This window comes from Numida meleagris, chromosome 14 (genome assembly GCF_002078875.1).
Source record: "Numida meleagris isolate 19003 breed g44 Domestic line chromosome 14, NumMel1.0, whole genome shotgun sequence".
Classification (NCBI taxonomy): domain Eukaryota; kingdom Metazoa; phylum Chordata; class Aves; order Galliformes; family Numididae; genus Numida; species Numida meleagris.
This window is the reverse complement of record NC_034422.1, coordinates 6,044,927-6,059,835: the sequence shown is the minus strand read 5'-3', so window position 1 is coordinate 6,059,835 and position 14,909 is coordinate 6,044,927. Positions and strand designations below refer to the sequence as shown.

The following is a 14,909-nucleotide window of genomic DNA, read 5'->3' as shown; positions in this document are numbered from 1 at the left end:
CTGCCCACCGCCCGCAGCTCCCGCAGGAGCCCCCGCGCCGTCCCCCAGCCCCATGGATTCAGCCAAACCAGCAGCATGGCAGCAACCCTGCGGGTTTTATTTCACTGACCTCTGCTGCTCGCTCTTTGGCTGCGGACGCATCACTGAGCCTTCCCCGCAGCCTCGGTCCCGCTCTCCCGGTGCTGGGCAGCGGCCGCGGGCCACCGAATCAGCTGCATTTGGAATTCAACGGTCAGCGGCACCGGCTGCAGCTCACAGCCCTCCTCCTGCTCAGCAGCACGTCTGTTTTTTCTTTTTCCTGGGAAAAGCAGTAAATCAGTCTCGGTTTTTGTAGAATAAATAGCCTGAAAAGCAGCGGCGTGCATGGGGGTATGCCCACCACGATAGCACTCACTGCGGGGCCCTAAGGGAAAAGCCATTTGAATACGGCTTAGCATAACAAGCGTCTTTAAGAAGACAACCGATCTGGGTGCAATTTTGCTTTTTGTTGTAAAATCGCTCTGTAATTTCTAAGAAAAAAGAAAGATGGGACTAAATCATTCCATGGGTTAAACTGAGACCTACGTGAGACTACTTCCGAAGACATCCTTCAATGCCTGGGCAAACTGCTCGAGACAAAGCTTGCTGCCTTCCCTCTTTGAGCTGCCTGGAAGAGCTCCCAGTGTCCCTAAGAGGATTTATTATTTGTGTGCATGTGCCGGCGGAGGGATGCAAATCAGCCTCCGCTCCAGGCTGGGAGACTGCCCAGTGCCCTGCTGCTGCAGTTCCAGGGGGATTAATCTACAGCAGTTCGGTGGGGACCATGGCGCAGCTGGGTGACACACGTACACACCGAGCAGCCACCTACCCCCACAGCCTTGCGGTTGGGGTGTGCTTGTGATGCACGAGTCACAGCAAAGCTCACTACCCACAACGCAGGCAGCACCCCGTGGCGGTGAGCTGTGGGTTCACCAGATCTTGAAGCACTCTGAAAAATGCACTCAGTGGCCACCCCCAGCCTGCACCAGGGGATTGGGTCACCAAATTAACCAGAAGTCTCTGATCACTCAGTGTTCCCTGTATCAGCAGCTGCTTTCTGTGCACCCCGTGCCGGCCACGCAACCCCCAACAGACAGGGTTTGTTCCGCAAGCTAGAAGGAAGGGCTGCTGCACGCACACTGAACACAGGCACGCATGTGGAACAGAAGAAAAAAGCATCGGGCGCATGACAGCACCTCACTACTTCAGCTACAATCTGAGCACACATTGCAAATGAGCACTGCGTGATGAGGAACCAGCACGGTGATGATTCAAGGGGGTTATTCTTTGTTTCAGGTAGCTCTCCTTGACCCACGAGCAACTTCTCAGCATCGCCCTCAGCCATCTCATCCCCAAATTCCTCCTGCCCCTGCACAGGTGGGCTGGTGCTGCTGTTTCTGTAGCCCAAAAAATTCTCTGCAAGAGGCACAGCAAGGTCTGCATCCAGCAGCTCAAGCAATGTTGCTGACAGAGCAACCATGAGCTCTGCACTGGGGAGCAGGGGACGGGTCATCTCTTTGGGGGTGACAGCAGAGTGGAGTCTATTGCTGGGCAGGCCAGGGCACCCGGGGTTCTCTGTGCATTTCATCTCTCAACTAGAAAGAACAATAATCCCCTCTGCAAAGTGCTCTGAGACATACGCTGGAAACGAATGAGGACCTCATTGTGCATCCCAGACATCACCCCGCCAGCTGCCCGCACCGCTCCAGACCACTGGCTGCTTTTGGCACTGAAATAACAGGCAGCAAGTATCTCGCCCCACAACCTGCCTTGCCCTGTCCCCTGGCTCACGGAGCCATGAGTGTTCACTGCTCCCAGGACGCATGCCAGCAGCCCACCCTCGGTGTGTGCTCAGACACAACAAGGTCCCCGGGTGTGTGCCTAACCCTACGGTCCCGCGGCATCAATGGCAGCATTCACAGCCAGGGCTCAGGACGTGAGTTAGTGCCCAGCTCTGCAGAGCTGGCAGCAGGACTGGGCACCGCTGCTGTTTGCTCACACATACTGCTCTGCCCAGCCAGCCCTTGGTCACCTTTGGCAGGCACTGTGGCTTTCTGGCCTTCCTTCTCTGCTTTTGTTTTTTTGCTCTTGTCTTTGCCTTTTTTCTTGTCCTGTGGAGACAGACATTTCCACAGTCAGGCAGTGTCGAAATCCACTGCCCACATTCAGTCTTGTGACAGCCATCGCTGCTTGGGTTCTGTCACCGGCATTCAAAGGGCTAAAGAAAGCATGACATGAAGCATGAGCACAGCAGAAGAGATGCTTGAAGAAGAGGAGAGACTCCATGAAACAGAAAGTGTCAGGACGGCTGGTATGTGTTGCTGTTTCAAGAGAAAGAGCATCAGAAAAAGCACGAGCTTTAATTTTGGATGGAAAAATAGAGTCATCTGTTTTCTTAATGTGGGGCCCGTGAAAAGTAATAGTACTTACTGCTAAAATCAACATTAAATTACAATGCCAACAGGGACGGGTGTTTCTCCAGCAGGGTTATTTCAGCTGCATTTTATGGAGAATGGAGCTGAGGGTTAGATGTGAGGATGCTGCAGGGCAGGACGTGCTGAGCCCCCTTCCCAAGCCTCATCGCTCTGCCCCCCAGGACAGCTCCTTACCAACTTCTCCTCCTGATTTGGTGGCTGCAGCCGCTGCTCGGTGATGAGGATCCCAAAGTCACACACAGTCGCCACCAGCGTCTCAGAGGCCAGCAAGGCTTCCAGGGCCACCCTCCCAGAGCCCAGGATCCTCCGAATGGGTGGATCACTGCGGAGTTCACATGGTTTCTCCTTCTTCTTCTTCTTCTTCTTCTTCTTCTTTTCCTTGTCCCTGTGCCCAGGACCCTGCAGGGCACCAGCACCGGCACAAGTGTCGGTTGAGTGTTGGGTCCCTTTATCAGATAGAAAGCAATCCCATCCCAGCCCCTTGCCCACATCTGCATCCAGACCGAGATGTGCATTAAATAGTTTCTGCCTTCTTCCCACAGGCACAAGGAACCTTGGCTAGAGATCTGGGATAGAGAAAATGTACCCTGACACCCCAAAGTGGCACAGGAGAAGGTCCATCCTTCCCCCATTGCTATTACTGCAGCTCAGATGGTGTTTGGACATTGCTCCCTCCTAGCATCCTACCTTGGTGCTGTCCTTCTTTAGCCCCTCTCTTTCCTTCCCACTTTTTACAGCATTTTCCTCTGAATCAGTACTGACAGGCCACCAGAGCACCTGCAGGAGAGAGGAGCTGGTACTGCAGGGACTGGGACGCTGTCATCCCAGCTGCCTCCTAGAGGTAGTGTAACGCCACTGCCGGTTCCCCCAGCAGCAGTTTCCCCTCCCTGCCCCTCTCATCCAGACATGCCACGTGCCCACCTTCTCCTCCACCACCGAGACGATCGTTCCAGCTCGCAGGTAGTCCTTCAGCCCCACTAAATCCTTGGCAGTATGCTCTTTCCTGTAGCTGCAGTCAATGGTGTCTGCCCAGGGCATTCCAGGAGTGACAAACACCCCTGCTGTGCAAGGACACAAAAAAATTTTGAAGAGAGGCCTTTACTTCCTGAGAACAGGAATGGCTCCGGTACAAGACCAGTGCCAATTAATTATCCATCAGCCTCAGTAACAACCCAGCTGCAGCTGATGCCACAAGGGACGCACTGATGCCACCACATTCCTGGAAAAGCCATAAACTACCCTGACCAGGGGATGTAGGATTTGTAATCCCTTATTACCAGTATGTGCTACAGGGTCCTCCATAGCTGCACACTCCTGCTGGCCCTTTGTTTCCTTCACGTCCCTTGCAGAGCTGTCCACGTCCTGAGTGGCCACCACAGGACTCTGATGATTTTTTACCTGGAACAGAGACGTTCCCTCTTGGCAGGGCGTGGCTGGTTGTGCCTGCATCAAGCCCAAAGGCAGCATGCCTCTGAAATCCCATTCCCCAGCCCATTCCAGCCACCAGGAGAAAGGGCAAAGCAAGGCGAGCTGCACAGTGGCACCAGTACCAGGGAATAGTCCGCTGCACCCAGCAACAGGAGGGCTGTAAATGCTCTTCCCCATGCAGAGCAGTGCCCCCCAGGAAGGACAGGGAATGTGGTCAGCAGAAACTAGTGCTGCCTGATGTGGCCAGGTGTGAATTCTGTCCCTAGCACTGCTGTTGCCCATGACAGGTTCATTAGGAATGGTTTCGCTCTGCATTCTGGAGATGACATCCCCCCATCACTGTGGTCTGTCAGTGCCTATTGCTTTCAGGAGCTCAGTTAAACACCAACCTCAGTGACCTCAGTGCCACCATCCTCAACCTCCTCTCCAGAAAACTCGTAGGTCACACAGTAGCTGTAGGTGATCACCGGTGCCTCAGAGCCAACCTCCAGCTCCTGGAGTGTGCTGGGATCAGGAACTCCCTTGATTTTCCCAATGCTCACAACCACTTGTGCTTCACTTCTGATCAGCTCTAAAGGGAAAACCACCATGCTGAGTAAGAAGAAAAGCACAGAGCAAGGAAAAACCTCCAGGATGCCAAATCCTACTACTTTGCAAATGCTGTGAGAAGCCACAGCCACATGAGGTCACTCCAAAGCCATACAAACATGTGGCTCAGTTGCTTTGCCTCCTGGTTTACGGTTTTGACTCAATAAAGCACTACCAGTGCATAACACCATCAAGTGGGGGCCATCAAGAAGGTCTTCCCACCCACTGAAGCTCCCTGCCCTTGTCCCTGCGTGGGATGTGCCACACTGCAAAAGCGGCACCGATTCGCGCTGGCAGCACAACGCATGTGAGCACGTTCCCAGATGACAGTGTTCCTCTTTCAGCCGCTCAAGAATGAAACACACAGTGTGAAACCAGACAGGTCTAGAAAGCAAAGACAGAGGCAGGCTGTGGCACCGAGCCAATGCTACAGGGACGAGACTGGGTCGCTCCCACCCTGCTCCAGCGCCTTGGGTGCGCTCTTCCTTACAGCAGCCTTCCTGCCTCTAGCCTCTTCTCTGCAGGGCCAGGAGAACCAGGGGGAAACAGCTGGGATAGAGACCCTCCCCCAAAGCCATCCCCTTCTTGTTGAGAGTTTTCCACTATGAGACACACATGCCAAGTCTCTGGATTGAGAGGATTCTGGATGCATGAGCAAGGGCAGATCTTGATCCAACCGAGTAATGGATTGCACAACCCTCATTTATCTTCCTGCCACCCAATTCAGCATGAAAATTTTTTTAATCTTGTACTTCATACATTTAAGACAGCAGATAACTGATTCTCACTGTCTCCTGCTACATTTGCAGCATTGCTGCCTTCATTGCACTGGCGGGGTAAAAAAAGACTCAGAGAAAGTTCTTTTGAAGACAGGCAAGAAGGAATTCAGTCCTGGATGCAGTGAGCCCTGAGGACTCCTAGCCAGACCATAATGAAGCCACCTCCTGAATTCTGGAGTCAGCACCAATAGGTTTAAGACAAAGGCTCACCTGGCTGCTTCGATAAACCACAGAACTGGTACCTCTCTTCAAGCTCTATATGGATGTCATCAAGGACGGAAAGCTTGGGCAGGCTGTCCACAATGAAGCCTCTGTAAGCAGGAATGAGAGCCAGCGGGTTCCCTTGGAGCACCAGGATGCGAAGCTTCTTCAGACTGGACAGCTGGGAGACCAGCCCAAACAGATCCGTCAGGTTATTAAAGCTCAGGTCAAGTGAGATGAGATTTGGCCTAAAGGAGAGAATCCATTAATAAGGGTAGGCAAGAAATATCCCTCTGAGGATACAGTACTGCTGCTCTGAGTCAAGAAAAGAAGCAGAAATCACGATTTCCCAGTGCAAGAACCTGCAGTGGCACAAACTGAGTCAAACTGGAGAATCTACCAGCAGCCAATTGCAAATTCCTGAGCCACACAGTCCACCGCCAGTCTGCCCCATAATTCAATCTCTTTTTACTCTTGCATCCATTAACCACCCCACCACATCAGTCAGTGATACAGCCTAAGCTTTTGGCCCTTCCCCAGGGAGGACTCCCAGCAGGGGCTTTGGGAAGAGCACGGGAAAAAGAAAACGCATAGAGATATGGGAACTGTGCTGCGCAGGGTGCTGAAGGGCTGTAATTTCTTATTGCAGGCCCCCTGGATGGTCAGAGGTCATCTGTTCACATCTGCTCACATGCCTTCAGGAGCACACATCTGGCTGTGGCATTACCAGAAGTCTGCAGTGAGGCGCTTGTCCTGCAAAGGGCCATGCAGCCTGTTGTATCCAAGCCCCAAGTGCTGCAGCTCCGGAGGAGGCTGAGCACACAGGCCCTCCAGATCAGCCACAGCATTGCAGCAGAGCTCCAGGACCTGCCCAGGATAGATTGAACAACAAACACCCTTTGCAATGAGCTGTCTCGAGCTGCTCAACTTGTGTGGGATTCCCAGATGGGACCCTTTTCCCCATCCCATCATCACAAGGCGCTGCTCACTCACCTTCAGTGTTCGGGGCAGGTTGGCTGAGGTTATCCTGCTGATCTGGTTGGCACAGAGCGTGAGCTCTTCCAGGTGCTGTAACTGCAACAGATCCTTGTCGACTTCCTCCACCTGAGAAGAACTAGGTTTGGTCGCAGCGTCCCTGAGGCATCTCATGTCACGTGAGCCGAAGTGACAGATTTGTAGTGCTGATCCACACGACAAGTGTGTAACAAAGACTAGTGCAAAACACACTGAGTAGGGGAACCAGCAGCTCTACTCCAGCTGCAATAGAAGAATCTGGGGAGACCCTAGGTTGGGGAAGCTGTGCTTTTCCCAAGATGCTTTCCCCTTCAGTAGGAAGACATGGCTTCCTGGCCTGGAGATAGGCAGTCCTATGGGCACCAGCCCATCCCAACCTATCACCCCCCTGTGCTTACATCTTTGCCAACAATCCGCAGGGACCTGAAGAGCTGGAGGACGCGGGTGCCGCGGGTGAGCTGGGGAGCCAGCACAGCCACATCCCGCAGGCGCTGGTCCTCGGGGCTGCAGCCCGGTGGCAGGGCCCAGGGGCTGTGTGGGTCGCTCAGCAGCTCCAGCAGCGCCTCAGGGCTTTCCTCACCCGGCAGCCTCTCCTCCTCCTCCCCTGAGGAGCCTGCGTATGTGACAAAGCGGGACTTGTTCTGCAGAGAGTGGAGAAGCAGTTAGCACCTTGCAGACCCCCTCTAGATCCTCCCCACCCCACAGCTGTGCCCCCTGGACCCTACCCAGCTGCCCAGGCCGCAGGGGAAGTCCCGCAGGCCCAGGCGCCGCAGGTGTTTCTGAAAAGCAGCCGAGAGGCTGCGAGGGCCGGGCGCTGCCATGCAGGAATTCTCTGGCTCTTGGCAACGCGTCCCCGTCGCTAGGAAATGACACTGACACGGATGTCCTGCGGACTGGGCTCTATGGGGCTGCAAGCTGGGTAGAAATGTCAGGCTTTGAGAGTCTCCCCTGGGCTCTGGGGGCTGCAGCCCAGCAAGGAAAGAGCGGGAGGCACGTGTGGGGTGAGCATCAGCCGTGTCCCCCGGCAGAGGACCTGAGACATGGCATTTGCCATTTCACTTATCTACATCCTGAGTGTCACTCAAGTTTCAGGGAGGAAGCAGTCGTGTTCTCCGTGAGCTGTAAGCTGTAAAAGCACCTTATTTGCTTGTGCGGAGGGCACTGATGCCACTGCAGCACAAGGCCATCGGAAAACCAAGTTCATAGCTAAAAGTACCACTTGGAAAAAGTAGCTGAGCCCAGAGACAAAAGCCCCAGCTCCGTCTGAGGTCAGATTCAGGTCTCTGCACTCAAGAGGTTTCTTTGTTTTTTTTCCAGTGATAGGTGTGGAGGTGACAGCTACAAATTCCATTTTGGGGAGCGTGCAGAGCAGCCCGTGTCAGCAAAATTTAACCAAATGAATTGCAGATGCTCTGCAGCGCCTGGCAGTTACGTGGTGGAAAGCTGAACTTCCACTCATGTTGGGTTTTACAGGACGGATATCAATCTGCTCCCTTATCAGCTCAGCAGCTTATCACAACTGCATAGATAGGAAAGGAAAAGCGGAGCGTGCACACGCCAAGAGACAGTGGCATGGCATGGAGTAGAATAACCAGGCTAGTCTCAGCCCGGTAAAAAATGAAGTCAAACTTTCTATAGTTCTTTGAGACAGAGCATTGCCAGTGGCTGAATTTTATTCAGTGGAAAAGCCAAGCCGAAAGCTTCCCCTATTTGTATTGCTGATGTGTGGGATAATCTGGAATTGGTTCCCATCGCTGCATTGGTGCTGCTCCCAGCTCGAGGAGGAACACTGCTGCAGTTCCTCACCTGTCCTCCCTGCACTACCCACCTGGGGCCACTGGAAGGGACTGGCAGTGCCTGATGCCTGGTCACCTCCTGCTTGTGCAATGCACGGTGGGGCTTTCACCAACTGCATCTCTGTTTTCTGGTGCTTCCAAACAAGCATCCCTCCAGGATGTGGTCTTCTACCTGAAAGGAGCCACCTATACTCATCGGTGTCTTTGTTGGGATGTTCCCAAATGATGCCTTCTGCAAAGAAACACTTATCTCCAAATAACACATAGCTCCAAATAAAAGAAGTCTCTGCCAGAGCAGTGCTTTCTGGGTTCTTCTCCGGCATTCTGCTGTACTCTTGCCCCACACCTCAGGCCATGGTAACTTATTCTCTTTGTTCTGTGTAGCATGTGGGAACATGGGTTGTACAACAACAAATACCGTTCCATTCTCAGAGGGAGCAGCTCAGCACCATGGGTTGGCTGCATCCCTCTGCTTCAGACCTTGGCAGCAGCAACAGAACATTGTTGGGTTTGTGAAGCTCCAGTATCATGACCTTGGGCCAGCCACTGAGGCTGAAATCACAGCCCAGTTGGACCTGATTGCAACATGGTACAGAGGAAATGCCCTTCCCTTTCAAGTCTTTGGAATCAGTTCAGCCCTGGAAAGCAGTCCCTGTGACCATAGGAACTTATGCACATCGGGCCTTTCATTGTCAGATGGATAACTTCACACAGAAAATGTTCTGACTCCCTAATGACGCTCCTTGAAAGTTTTCTGGACCTGGCACACGTTTGTCTTTGAATCTCCCACTGCTCTCTAGCCTTTCTCTAGTCACAGAATTAAAAGTGAAAACGTGCCACTGTATCTTTTCACAAAGGTGCATTCATAAGAGTTTCCTCTAATTTGATTTCTGTCCTGTAATATCAGCAGTTCTGCAAGTCCTCTACAGCCTCGTGCTTCTAAGTTCTAGGAACAAGTTTTCTGTTTTGCTGCATATGAGGTTCTCCTGCCTTTGGTAACTGCGCACAGAAAAAACAGCCTCAGCAGAGTCAGAGAGAAGGTGAGAGCTGAGAGGTGGTTCCTGGGCATCCTCTGCTGGTGTGCATCAAGGGCTCACAACTGGCGCACAGGGTGTTATGGAGATCCAGCAAGGGATGTGCACACTCATCCACAGCCTGGTCTGCCTCGCATACGAGTCCCTTGTGGCTCTTTCACTTCCAGCATTAGCCCACTCTTGCACTGGCCCCTTCAGGAGATAGTTGCTGGCTTCAACAACCCAGTTGTGTGCTTGCACACTCCAGCATGTTTGAGGAAGGAAACAACAGAATTCATGATCTAAATTGTACCATTTGGAGATCCAGAGGATTTAGATGGGATGGCTAAACCAAGCATACTGGACTCCTAGTCAAACTGATGATACAGGACACTGTCCGCGTCAGCTCGAAACTGCATTCTAGATCACAATCAGTGACAACGCATCTGAACCAGCTTTTGATGCAATCTTTCAAAAAAAGAAAAAACCCACACTGGCATCCGCAAAAAACCAGGGGGGAACCACTGACGCAAAACTCATGGTACTTAAACACCACCGAGCTGTCCCCATCAACACCACCGAGCTTCCCCATTCACAGCTCTCCAGCCAACAAGCAGCTTGAACACCAGCATCTCGCAAGTCTCCTGCTGCCTGAGCCACCATGGAACGCCGAGCAGGTGGGTGCAATTTAGCCATGCCGCATGGCTGCAATGGGTGATGCTCATCATTAGCTCTGCTGCTTGAAGTCCATATGCTCTAGGATGCTAGTGTGCTGCACAAAACCAGGATGTTTTGCAAAAATGATGTAGAGGCTTGAGACTGTACTCATTGTATTTCTTCTCCTCTTCTTCTTCAACTGAATGCAGAAATCACATTTAAGATCTTCCTCTTCTGTTCACTGGTTCCTTTGGTCTCCTTGGCACCAACAGCTGCCTCAGAAGAAGGGAAAACTACTACAGGACAGAGGCAGAAGCATTATACTACCAGCATAAAGCCCCTTCTAGTGCTAGAAAAGCGAGCAACTACCTTGTTCAAAAACTACGTAAGTGTACTATTTTGCATTTGCTGGGCCTCTGTCTGGGGAGGAATGCCTTGAATTATTCTAAAATACCAGAAAGACCAGAAAAGAAATATTTGGGTTAGAAACTGAAAGAGGCACCTCTCAGTAGTCCATATAAGAAGGAAAGCATTTATATTGCATTATTTTACAATCATGTTGGAGCACTGTCTAGGGCAGTTTAGGTAGCTCTGGTCTTCCAGACTTATGCATTTTTCTTCATCTCCTAATTCACGCTGAGCTTGGAGCAGGCAGCTTCTAGAATGAAACTAGTCAGATCACTGGGAAGACAGAGAGGACTGCCTTACTCTTCAGTTTGACAGTAGTGCTAGGACAGCCAAGTTCACTTCTGAAAAAAAATCCTGCTCAGCCTTTCCTCAGAGATGGCAAAAACATGCACTGAATCAAAGGAACAATGCTACAGGCAAATTTCAATTCCTGGGAACGTATATTGATAAAAATCAGTGTAAAACATTTCCCCTGAATTCATTCTTGAAATCTAAACCATTTCTGCTAAAACAGATAAAAATATGCTCTGGTCAAAGCATGAGGAAATTTTACCTATACGGCAACAACAACAAAAAGACTGAGAAATGCCAAAAACAATGACAAGTAGATTATTAAGATAGAAAGTGCTGCACAGTCACAGCCACAGACAGTGTGTAAGACTTACTTGATAAAGGAAAGTAGGTGTTAATACAGCTATTAGAACAACAACAACGAAACCTCAAGCAGACACAATGGAATACTCCTTGATAGTCTAACATGGAAACTACCAGGAAAGATGGAAACCAAAAGATTAACACGCTCTCTTCCTCCCCTGCAGAATGTATGTAGTCCTGTAACGCAAACAACCAAGAACTGGCTAACTACTGACACCCAAGTCAATGAAATGATGAAGAAAATACCCAAGTGCTCAGCTGTAGAAGCAGACTGCTGCATGCATACATTTTACAACGTTTTAGAAACCCTAAAAAGTGATATAGAAATGATTTGCGGTAAGAATTTCACTGACTTTGTGAATGTAAACACCATCCAGTTAAACATGACGCTGCTCGAAAGAAACGCGTTTCACACCTGCAAGGACAAGAACCTTCTGCAGAACAATCACAGTGAGATCCAAGCAATGAGAACAGCAAAGAAGAAGATGTACATTTGGCTGGTTTTAGAGAAATACGAACAATTTATGCAAAACACAACGAAAATGTACTCTTCAGCAGCAGTGTAATATGTCAGGATGAAAAAATAACTATAGGATCCTAGAGCTTTGCCTACATGTGACCTTCCATGATTTATGATCAGTTTGATGCCAGGAACATTAATAATGTACTTGCTATCCTATTCATAGCTACATAATGTAGTGTAATATTTAAAAGATGAATGCCTTAAGTTATTGAATTTATTTATTATAAAACTATTTATACTGTTTCATTTGCAACATCATATAAAAACGGTGCTCTTAAGTCAGAGTGATTTAATTAACTGGTTACTATATATACTAGCAAACAGGAAAGCATTGTTTCAGTGATTTTAATGTTATTTATATTTTTATCTTGCAATTATTTCCAAGAGATGGAAATGATCATCAGTAGGCTTATTCTGTACTTCTCATTACTGGCGATTATTTATGCATGTATGGAATACATTTTTGTATAAATTTATTTAAGCATTTTTATAGATTATATTTATTCAGATTTTTAATGTTTATATTTCAATGCTTGAAAGGGTCGAATGATAAACTTACAACTTAGATGAACAGTTTTAGTCATTTTCTATATATTTGGATAAAACCTGGCATTGAATTAAAATGAGATCAAATAAAACTTATATTGCTGATTCTTTATTATGCAATTCTTTTCTTTTTGCAATATTTCGAACGCTGAAAATCCAAGGTTTTACTAAATTGCAAACTGAAGTAATTGCTTCTGGTCATTATATCAAAAATTTTAGAAATAGCATATCTCCTCCTTCCCCATCCACTTTTCATTGATAGATGGATAGGCCACATTACTCTGCCTTCTGCATCACGGGTCCGGTGCAGGCTTACAGGAGCAGCAGCTGTGCTGAAAGGCATGGAGCACATGGAAGCACGCTGCGAGGTCAGCTCAGACACGAGCACTGCACCAAAGCATGCCTGAGCTAATTACTGCTGCTGGTACCAGAACAGGGACACTCCAATGCTCTGGGAGCAGCAAGAATTGTCAGAGCCTTGTTTTGCCTTTAGGTCATATCAGCTCCTAATTACTGGCAATAATGGGGAGGTTAATGATGTGGAGATTGAAGTTCAAATTACCATACCAATTTCAAGCCAGTCTAAGCATGACAATCAGTTCAAAATTAACATTGTTTTTATATACATGTACACATTAATTTGAGTTGAAATTCACCTATTTAAAACCCAAATAAAGGATCACTTCTCTCACCATCCCCCCACTGACAGTGACACAGCCCAGCACCGACTGATCCAGAGCACTCCCACTTCTGCTCTGAGCATCCAGACTTTGTAAGAAGCATGTAAAGGGTGGGCAGCAGGACTTAGGGGTGTGATGGGGTAATCTTTTGTGCATTTGTTTGCACTTTGTGATGCTCAGGCTTCAGGGTTTGTGATGCACACACCTTGTTCTGAGAGAGCTAGTGTTCCTACACTTCCCTGCCGCCCAAGCATTCATTGCCTGCACACCTCCTGGTGATGAACATACTCTTCAGGAAGAGCAGCTTATGGACGAAAAGAGCTGTAGGAAAGCTCCTGAGTGTAAATACAGCTTAAAAAAAAAATTAAGTTATTATTAATTCTAGTGAGCACTGGCTTCTGTTTCATTTGCCAAGATTCAAACAACTAGTGCTAGGACAAAAGGAAATCTGCCAGAGATCCGTTACAAGCCGTTTTTAGGAAAGTATTTGGGATTACAGTACATGTGAAGAGAGAGCCCTATGCTGCTTTCCCACGGAAGTGCCAATTCCCTTATAGTAGTGATCTCTTTTGGCATAATTTGCTTAAAGCAGATATAAGTCTATTTTTTTGTACCGTTCTAGAATTAGCAAAAATGAGCGATTTCAGTAACCATTACTTTTGGCATATCAGCTACTAATAGCGGCCTCACTGAAATCACCACCAAATCAGTAGTAAAGAAACAGTGTTCTACAGCCACAGCTTCCTCCCAGAGAGGTCTGATAGCATCACTGCAGTACCACTGGCATGGGTATGCTTGGCCGAGAGCGAAGTCAGGCCGAAGTGCAGTTTTATCACTGTTTAAATAGCACTGTTCTTCACTGCCTTCTACTAAAATGCTTTGTGCGAGATCTATTTAGAGATATTTAAAAAAAAAATAAATGTGAACAGAGAAAGAAAGCTGCAATATCTTCTCCTGAAATCACAGGCTTGACTCATCAGAATTGCTCAAACTATGTTAAGGTCCAAGTCACCAGTCCAAGAGGGACATAAACAGCATCAAGCCTTCAGCAACGATTTTAAAATAAAATCCCTGTTCTCAAACAATTCAAGCAGAAATCTGTAGCATCCTACCAAGGGAAGAAAACAAAACAACAAAAAACAGTCTTTAAAGGAAAAGGTGAAATATCTTTTTTTTTTTTTAATGGACTTAAGCAGCTTAATGCCTAACACTGACATCAGTTCCATGGCAATACCGTGTTGTCCAATCTCAGCACTGCTCAGCAGAGTCCACTGTCCAGGTATTAAGTCAATCAAGAGTCCCAAATCCAATCCTGCAAGAAAATAAGAGCATCAGGGCTCAAGGTATTGGTGCAGTACCTACAGACTTAAGGGTTTTACCTTTCCTAGAGAAACAGCAGGGCTACTTTTGAATTACTAATCTCTAAGTTAAAAGCAGAGACATAAGTGAATAGATTTCTGTCTGCTTAATCTCATCACGAGAGCACATTCTCACTGTTATGCTTGATATAATCAGCAACAATCAAGATCAGTGTCTGTTCACTCTAGGAACACATCAGAGCCTCAATAAATTTGGAGAATAATGTCATGCAAAATGTGGAAGAACAGGCTCACTGTTACATAGGCTGAAGAAACATATGCTCTGCAGACAGATTTGTGGAAGTGGTACTGAAGCCTTATTCTTTTGCGACCTCTAAAATGTGCGAGCACAGATGACTACGGAGGATAATTTTCAGTTTTTGTTCATCTGGCTATTGCTTTGGTGAGACAAGGAATATGCAGCACAGAGCAAATACAGCCTGGTGACCAATGTGTGAGAAAAGACAAATCACACCTGCTTTGAGTAAGCCCATCAGAGTGAGCCGATTCTTACAGCCAAGAAGGGCCCCAGGGGCATCAAGTCCCTTAAAACGACTCCAAGCTTCAAAAGGTCATCAGCAGACATAAGCCTTGCAAAAGGAAAGACAAATGCAGGGATCCCAAAGCGGTGACTTCAGCACAGTTATGTTGAAATGAGCCTTTGTCACCTTTCAGAGTTGCAAAAGGGATGGTAAGGTGCTAGTCCTGGTCCAGGAAGACTTCCACTTACAATTTCCCCACTTCCAAGCCAAGTTCAGGTCAAAAAAATAAAGACATTACAACTAGTTTCTTCCAAAAAATAACCTTTATT

General features: G+C 48.4%; 1 protein-coding gene across 6 annotated transcripts in view; it reads right to left on the bottom strand.

Moving 5' to 3' along the window:
* The window catches only part of LRRC43 (leucine rich repeat containing 43), a 15,577-nt gene extending 842 nt beyond the window's left edge, over positions 1 to 14,735 (bottom strand). Inside the window, exons 1-12 of one of the 6 annotated variants that reach the window (XM_021412702.1) lie at positions 8,292 to 14,735; positions 6,862 to 7,104; positions 6,443 to 6,553; positions 6,177 to 6,316; positions 5,459 to 5,697; positions 4,271 to 4,452; positions 3,731 to 3,851; positions 3,375 to 3,514; positions 3,141 to 3,230; positions 2,628 to 2,852; positions 2,051 to 2,129; positions 110 to 298 (exon numbers count right to left, since the gene is read on the bottom strand). In XM_021412702.1, coding sequence (XP_021268377.1) covers positions 141 to 298; positions 2,051 to 2,129; positions 2,628 to 2,852; positions 3,141 to 3,230; positions 3,375 to 3,514; positions 3,731 to 3,851; positions 4,271 to 4,452; positions 5,459 to 5,697; positions 6,177 to 6,316; positions 6,443 to 6,553; positions 6,862 to 7,104; positions 8,292 to 8,582 — 2,019 coding nt within the window. In that variant the 5' untranslated portion in view covers positions 8,583 to 14,735 and the 3' untranslated portion in view covers positions 110 to 140. Of the gene's footprint in view, positions 1 to 109; positions 299 to 2,049; positions 2,515 to 2,627; positions 2,853 to 3,140; positions 3,231 to 3,374; positions 3,515 to 3,730; positions 3,852 to 4,270; positions 4,453 to 5,458; positions 5,698 to 6,176; positions 6,317 to 6,442; positions 6,554 to 6,861; positions 7,105 to 7,188 lie in introns of those variants that run through there. The other 5 variants (XM_021412703.1, XM_021412705.1, XR_002443424.1 and 2 more) reach the window with 5 other exon arrangements.